The sequence below is a fragment of the Chiloscyllium plagiosum genome, chromosome 22, assembly GCF_004010195.1.
Source record: "Chiloscyllium plagiosum isolate BGI_BamShark_2017 chromosome 22, ASM401019v2, whole genome shotgun sequence".
Taxonomy (NCBI): Eukaryota; Metazoa; Chordata; class Chondrichthyes; order Orectolobiformes; family Hemiscylliidae; genus Chiloscyllium; species Chiloscyllium plagiosum.
The window spans coordinates 45,191,341-45,199,341 of NC_057731.1; the positions used below are offsets into that span (position 1 = coordinate 45,191,341).

General features: G+C 41.3%; 1 protein-coding gene across 3 annotated transcripts in view; it reads left to right on the plus strand.

Annotated features, from left to right (window-relative positions):
- The window catches only part of ldb1a (LIM domain binding 1a), a 97,932-nt gene extending 91,161 nt beyond the window's left edge, over positions 1-6,771 (plus strand). For 2 of the 3 annotated variants that reach the window (XM_043712933.1, XM_043712934.1), the window contains exons 9-11: positions 507-630; positions 1,731-1,879; positions 3,267-6,771. In XM_043712933.1, the coding sequence (XP_043568868.1) occupies positions 507-630; positions 1,731-1,879; positions 3,267-3,497 (504 nt within the window). In that variant the 3' untranslated portion in view covers positions 3,498-6,771. The remainder of the gene's footprint in view (positions 1-506; positions 631-1,730; positions 1,880-3,266) is intronic. The other variant, XM_043712935.1, reaches the window with a different exon arrangement.
- The last annotated feature ends 1,230 nt before the right edge of the window (positions 6,772-8,001 follow it).

Genomic DNA, 8,001 nt, shown 5'->3' on the forward strand with positions numbered 1-8,001 from the left:
AGGGAGAGGCTGAACAGGCTGGGGCTGTTTTCCCTGGAGTGTCGGAGGCTGAGGGGTGACCTTATAGAGGTTTACAAAATTGTGAGGGGCATGGATAGGATAAATAGACAAAGTCTTTTCCCTGGGGTCAGGGCGTCCAGAACTAGAGGGCATAGGTTTAGGGTGAGAGGGGAAAGATATAAAAGAGACCTAAGGGGCAACTTTTTCACGCAGAGGGTGGTACGTGTATGGAATGAGCTGCCAGAGGATGTGGTGGAGGCTAGTACAATTGCAACATTTAAGAGGCATTTGGATGGGTATATGAATAGGAAGGTTTTGGAGGGATATAGGCCGGTGCTGGCAGGTGGGACTAGATTAAGCATTAAGGTGGATAATGTAACATTCTTCTTGTCTTTGTCTCCTATCTAATTCTGCTCCTTACTCATCAAATCCTCATTCTCCTTCTGCTACAAATTCATTCTTCCCTCCTCATGCTTCCTATTGCTCCCTTCTCCTCTCTCTGGCAGCTCTGTGTTATTTTAGAGCCAATGCAGGAGTTGATGTCCAGGCATAAAACCTACAGTTTAAGCCCAAGGGATTGCCTCAAAACATGCCTGTTCCAAAAGTGGCAGCGGATGGTTGCTCCCCCTGGTAAGTCCATGAGAGACTTTGTTGTTTTTTCATTACTATACATCTGTCAACAGTGGTAGAAAATGAGAAAAACAATGATTCCTGTTTACAAAAACATTCCCATGAGGAAGTTAGTTGCACTCATTTAGAGGGTGTAACAAGGAATCACTTCAGTAATCAATGGCCTGCACCCTGAGGACCTTTCTAAGGCTGGGCTTGACCATCTAAAGAAAGCATTGGGCAATCTTGGTTAAACTTTGGTGCTCTAGCAGTTCTTCCTTGACATACAATTACTGAGAAGACAAGGATTTTGGCATTCATGTTTTCAAAATGGATGAGGTGCATGTGGAGGTACGGCAGGCACTGACAGTCTCCCTAAAGAATGATAATGAGGCTCAAAGCCCTGTTTTCGGTTAGCTTCAAGCCTGTAAACATTCATAAGGGAATGCCCATCACATAGTATAAATGGCAGTACTTGTGTTCCCTAATACTTCCATGAGTAACTTGAGACTACAAAGATGCTCAGTTGAATTATTTATGAGTTTATATTTAAACTGATGTATGATTCATTAGAAGAGGGAGGGGAGAAAAACAAGTTTTGCCTTGCTGGACAATTTTGTGTGTAATATGCTTGAAGCTGAGTGACATTAATCATCAGCATTCACATGTCTATCAGTAATTGAACAGGCTTTACAATGATATAAACCAGGGTGGCGAAATAAGATAATGCTTTCTGGAAATGATGTCCAAACAAAAACTGATGAGAAGTAAACCATTTATATCTATCAGCCTAAGTGAATAGACACACACCCATTTCGTACAACTTTAAACAAGCACCAGGACAGCTGATGCAGAAATAGAAAATTGTCACTGACAGAGTAATATATCTGAATGCGGTAGACCTACACTGGTAATAAATGATTGGGTTTCATTCCCCAAAACAATAGACCAATAAAAATTATCTGTAGGGTGAGAGTTGAGGTGAAAATACCTCTTAAGCAAGTTTAAGGAGTTTTGGTAAAATTACTAATTATAATAATTATTATTACTATTTCATAATATAAAACTAATAATTATTATTATGATTATTATTAATTGATACTGATTGCTTGTTTTGGCAGCTGAACCAGCCAGGCAGGCACCAAGCAAACGCAGGAAAAGGAAAATGTCTGGGGGCAGCACCATCAGCAGTGGCCCAAATTCCAATGCCAACAGCAACAACAAAAAGAAGAGTCCGGCTAGTAGCTTTGCGCTGTCCAGTCAGGTACCTGTAAGCATCCACGTTTCTTTGCCCTTCACTCACTGATCCATACGAGGACAGGAAATGAGCTGATTTTCCACTTTTTCTGAGAGATTTTCTTTGGATTTTACGTTGTTGTTATCACTTTGTTTCACTCTTTCTATGAAGTGTCAGCTTTGAACACTAAGCTAGTTACCACTGGTACTGCTTGGTCTAGGGTGATCACTCAGACACCTTACCTAAGGGCATGATGGTGGGACTGTGCACCCCACAACCACAGTCAGTAAGTCATATCTTCAAGAGCTGGAGGTGGGGGGGGGGGTGGGAATTTAAGTGATGGGGAGGGCAAATAATAAATAGAGAAGTGTTGGCATATTAGATACATTGGTTATTGAACTTTTCCAAACTTCACCGAATGGATGAGTTTCTGACCATCTGGATTTGCTGGAGTGAATTGGAAATTCTATTTGGGAGAAAGAGGAGGAATGTCCAGCAGACCTGGTCCCAGCTGCGATTTGGGTTGTCTACCTTTTTCTTGACAAAATGTTATGTATATGGGAGTGTGAGAGATGGAGCTGTAGATCATGAGGGCAATAAAAGAAATGAATGTCAATGGTGGGTAGAATATACTAACAAATTGACACATGAATTCCAACACTACTGTCAACTGTAGACTCATGTGAAAATCATACGCAAGAGTTCTCTGTTGTAGGTACCTCTAGGTGTGTGTCTGGAGTTCTGTGTGTTCGGTTTAAATTTGATTGTGCGCATTTTGTTGTTTATACCCATATGCCTCAAATTTAAAATTTTCATTCTTGGGTTCAAGTCTTTCCATAGTCTCTCCTTTCACTAACTGAACCATACAACCCTCCAAGATCTCTGCGTTCCCCAGTTCTGGTGTCATGTGCTTCCTGGATATTGTTCTGCCTCATCACTGGCAGACATGCCTTCAGCTGTCAGGGAACTTCCTTTTTAAATCTCTCCTCCTCCACATCTACAAGGCCATCACAAGAGGATAAAGGACAAAAATTGACATTGAGCCACACAATAAATACTTGGATAGGTGACAAAAGTCTTATTCAAAGAGTGGATTTCCAAGAGTGTTTGGAATTTCTTCCTAAAGCTCCCACCTGTATTCCTCTCTCTTTCTATAAGACTCTTCCCACTAAAATCTGTTTGTTTGACAAAATATTTAGCCAATTGTCCACTGCTGCCTTATTTGGCTTGGTGTCTTTTTTCTTGCTTTGCCCTCCTGTGAAGCACCTTGGAATGTTTTTACTGTGTTAAAGGCGCTATATAAATGCAAGTCATTGTTGTGTTCAGGTGTTTATGTGCATGTGCGTGTTTGTATGGGTCTGTTTGTCTATCCTGTCACAAATTGTTCTTTAAATGAGCTGAGGTCACCTCCCTGTTACAGGACGTGATGGTGGTGGGTGAGCCCACCCTGATGGGGGGCGAGTTTGGCGATGAGGACGAGCGGCTTATCACACGTTTGGAGAATACACAGTATGATGCAACCAATGGCATAGACGACGAGGACAGCTTCAACAACTCCCCTGCGCTGGGAGCCAACAGCCCCTGGAACAGTAAGCCTCCATCAAGCCAAGAGAGCAAGTCAGAGAACCCAACATCACAGGCCTCACAGTAAAGATGTACAAGACAGCCAGTGCCGTTCCAAAACCCAAAATAAATCTACCTTTCAAAGTAAAAAACAAGTGGAGGTACCGGGGGCTGGTTTGTCACTGTGCAACCAACTTGTGCCGCCAATGATGCAAGCATCAATCACTGATCTCTCCTTCCCAAACTATCACTAATTATTGGATATAATACCTGCTTCTATAGATTTTCTTAGCTACTACAAAGTATTTTCATTTTAACTATCTGTCTTTGAAAAAAAGTGTTAATAAACAGCTTGCTGCTGAGAAGATTTAAAACCTGCGCCAATTCTAGCTCCTCTCTGTTCCTGCTGAGCGTTCTGTCATTTGGGCTTTGGACAGGAAAAGAAATTGCTGTTCTAGAAGCTTCCACAGCTGGCACAGTAGACAAATGAGCCACCTGTGCATTCTGGGTTGTACGGACCAGGATTTTCCGACGTTCGGTCTCCTGGACTGTGCTGCGATAACTGATTTCAGCAGAGAATATGAGCGGGGACGGGTTGCTACAGTTGGCCTCAGTTAGGGGCCCCACTCGTCTGTATGATCACTATCTGGTGACATAGAAATGATACCATTGCATGATTGTTGAGTGAAGATGGCACTGTGATGCCCAATGTGGTTGAACAGCGCACAGCCACATACTCTCTTAGATTTCATGAAGAATGGAACACCTGGACAGGCAATTTGTGCCAATGGCACTGTAAGTGATAAGTGAGAATGGGGTAAACACTGGGGATGGGGGAGGGGGTGTTGATTCTTGGTATCCAGATTTTTTGCTTCTTCATCAATAAGACTTCTAGAAACCACATCCCCACATAAACTCCTTAGAGTGAGTTTCCAAGACAAATCTACAGTGGCACACACATCTGAATCCGCCAAACCCCTGCATTTTTAAAGCAGCGATGGACTCCATGGCTTGTATATTCTTTGAAAGGATATTGGTGATTTTATTGCATGGTATTCAAAAAACATTTAAGCTTATTTGTTAGTAAAGTATTCATAGAAATTGTGATGATTCTCTCCAGACCTTCAGAAGCTGATTCAATGAATAGATAAGTTCTGTAAATCAGACACATCCCAGGTGTGTCGCTCCTGGGCAAAGCTGAATTTGGCATCTTGCTCAGGGCAGTACCATGGGCACTACACTTGGCCTCAGCACTCTTGGGCTGGAGGGGCAAAAACACCTGGTCATGACTGATACTCCATGGAAAATTAGCGTGTCTGGATATAATGTGAGGACAGAATCAGTCTTGGCTGTGATAACTCTCTTAGTTAAATACCCTGCTACCACTCACTGTCTTAGCATGTATGTGAAGACTGGCTGTTTAAATGCGGTGCTGGAGACCCCTCCAAGTTCTGACTGATGCTGACAGATCTTCTGCTGCTTTCTGATGTTTCAGATTTCATACATAGATTTGTCATTTCAATTGTTGGTCTTTGGCCATGCTTAGACATTATTGTCCCATGAGGTAGGTATCTTGTCAAGTTTTATTTTAATACAGGATGCCTCTCATGGTTTGGAGTGCAAATATTTCCAAATCTGCTCTTTAACTAACGCAACAAACTAGTTCTCTTTTTAATGTGCATTGTGAAACTGGTCAAGGATCACACAAGTTCTTGACCTGAATCAACTGGGACAGTGAATCCATTGTTTTGGGTCCTGTGAGCTAGAGTCTAGAACCTCACAGTGGATCTATTGGTTATGGATCCTGTGAACTGAGATCCAAAGTGCTCCTCCGTACAGTGCAGTACTTTTACACACTCTTGGGGAGATTGCTCAGCTTTGACTGTAGCCTGCACTTCAATTTTAAATAAAAAGAACTTGCATTTATATAGCGCCTTTCACAACTTCAGGACATCCCAAAGAGTTTTACAGCCAATTACTGTAAAGTTTTGAAGTTTAATCACGATTGAAATGTAGGAAAATTAAGTCCTAATGGTTGTAGAGTCTGCAGGTCTGTATTGGACAAATGCATCTCTACCTAGTAGATTTCTGATTATTAATACAAAAATAAAGAAATAGTTAATATAGTCACTTGGTGGTACAGATCTAGAATATGGGAGAAAGTGAGGACTGCAGATGCTGGAGATCTGAGTCAAAAAGTGTGGTGCTGGAAAAGCACAGCAGGTCAGGCTCCTCGGATGCTGGCTGACCGGCTGTGCTTTTCCAGCACCACGTTTTTTGACTCCGATCTAGAATATGCTGAAAAAAGAAATTTAGTGCAAGATAAAAAGCTTTGGCAACGTGTCTCTTTTCAGTAAGATTCAAACAGATAATATATGAAAATCAGACTTAAAAACAGGAATTGTAGGAAAGACATAGTAAAAGTATAAGAATATACTTTGGATGTCCAGATTGCAAGTTTTGGCATGGAGTGGTATTAGATTGTGAAAAGGGGTCCATACCCAAAACATTAACCTGCAATTTCTCTTTACAGACACTGACAGATCCACAGTGTGTTTCTGGTGTCTTTTCTTTCCGTAGTCTGATAAAAATGCATTCCAAATGAGACAGTTTAGAACCAGTCCTGAATCCTAGCACTGTGATCCAGTTGATTGATGTCAATGCTGTTACCTTGCTGGATTCAGTTGGAAATGCCATGGAGATGAACTACTGGTTGCTACTTCCACATCAGAATCAATAAATAAGTCAATCCTGTGCTGTGGGGTTGTGTTAATGACCTTGGAAAGGCTTAACTGAACCATACATTGATGTAGACAGTCAACAAGCACAGTATGCATGTACAAACTCTTGACAGTAGCACTGTCAATCAGATTTGCCCCTTCTCCTCATCCCCACCTCTTAAAAGGGAATACAGTTTCTGGAAAATGTATATCTGTAATAGTTCCTTTTTAAACAAAAATGTTTTTGAAGTTAAAGTTTTGCCAGAATGAACTTTACCCGCCACACCTAACCCCTGGTACCTATTTGAACAGAGACAGTGAGGTGGAAACAGAGAATTCTTGGCTGCTTGACATGATTTTCTACTTGGCTGTAAATCTGTAGAGAGACAGTACAAATATAAGATGCACATTGTCTTGTTTTATACAGCAAAAGAAATCTGGAAAAAAATTAAAAAGGCATAATGCTGAACAATTTCCCCTCAAAATTGTTTGTAATGTTTTTTAATGTTATCTTGTGTAGGGGAAATGTGTTTTATTTTCTTTGTTTCAAAGCCTTTCCTTGTTCCGTGTATCTCTGCTTGTATATTAAATGCTAGTACTTAACGATCTGTATTGCTGTCATTAAACGTTATGTAAAACTTACAATAAATGCCTCTGGATTTTCTTTTCCTCATTAAACAGAAGAGAAAACTTAAAAGTGCACAAAACTTGATGGACCATTATGACATGCATTACAAATTGGTTCCATGATAAAAGATACAGAAGGGATAAGGGGAGGAGGTTATCTCTCTGATGGGACATGGCAATTGCCATGGACCTCTATTGGGGCTTCAACTTTTCACCATATTTATTGATAACTGAATAAATTAGTTGTATGTCTAAGTTTATGGTTAAACTAAGAAAGGACAGTAAGCAATGATAACTTGCATCTTTTAATATAGCCAAATGATCCAAGGCACTTCACAGAGGTGGCATTCAGTCACAGGTGTTTGGCAGGTAACCAAAGGTTTTATGTATAAATGTTGCAGAAAGGAACAGAAGTTCCCTATCTCTGTAACACCTCCAGCCCTGAGAACACTTGAGATATCTACAAATTCTGATCCATTTTATCCCTGATTTTATTCTTTACATTTAACTGCCTGAATTTCTGAGTTCAGGAATACCCTTTGTAAACTTCATCTTTCTGCCTCACTTCCTGCCACCTTTAGAGCAGAGAGGGTACATAATTGAGATGTACATGATTTTGAGGGGCATAGATAAGGTGGATGGAAAGTAGTTGTTCCACTTAGTTAGAATTAGGATTAGAATCCCTACAGTGCAGAAACAAGCCCTTCTGCCCGACAAGTCATCAATGATCCTCTGGAGAGTGACCCATTCCCCTACCCTATATTTACCCCTGACTAATGCACCCAGCTTACACATCCTACACCAACCTACTATGGGCAATTTAGCATAGGCAATTCACCTAACCTGCACATCTTTGGATTGTGGAAGGAAACCCACACAGACACTGGAGAATGTGCAAACCCCACACAGACACTCACCAGAGGCTGGAATCGAACCCGGGTCCCTGGTGCTGTAAGGCAGCACTGATGCGCATAGTTGAGGGCTCCGTAGCAAAGGGCACAATTTTAAAGTAAAAGGCAGATATTTTTGAGGGAATTTTTGAGCTTTTTTTGCAGAGGGCATGGAATATTTGGAATGCACTGCCTGGGAGGGTAGCTGAAGCAGGAAACTTCACACCTTCAAAAAATATTTCAGTGACCACTTAAAATGTCAAAGCATTCCAGGCAACGGGCCAAGTTCTGGAAAGTGGGCTTAGTGTAGATTTAGTTTTGTTGGTGCAGACTCGATGGACTGAAGAGCCTCTTC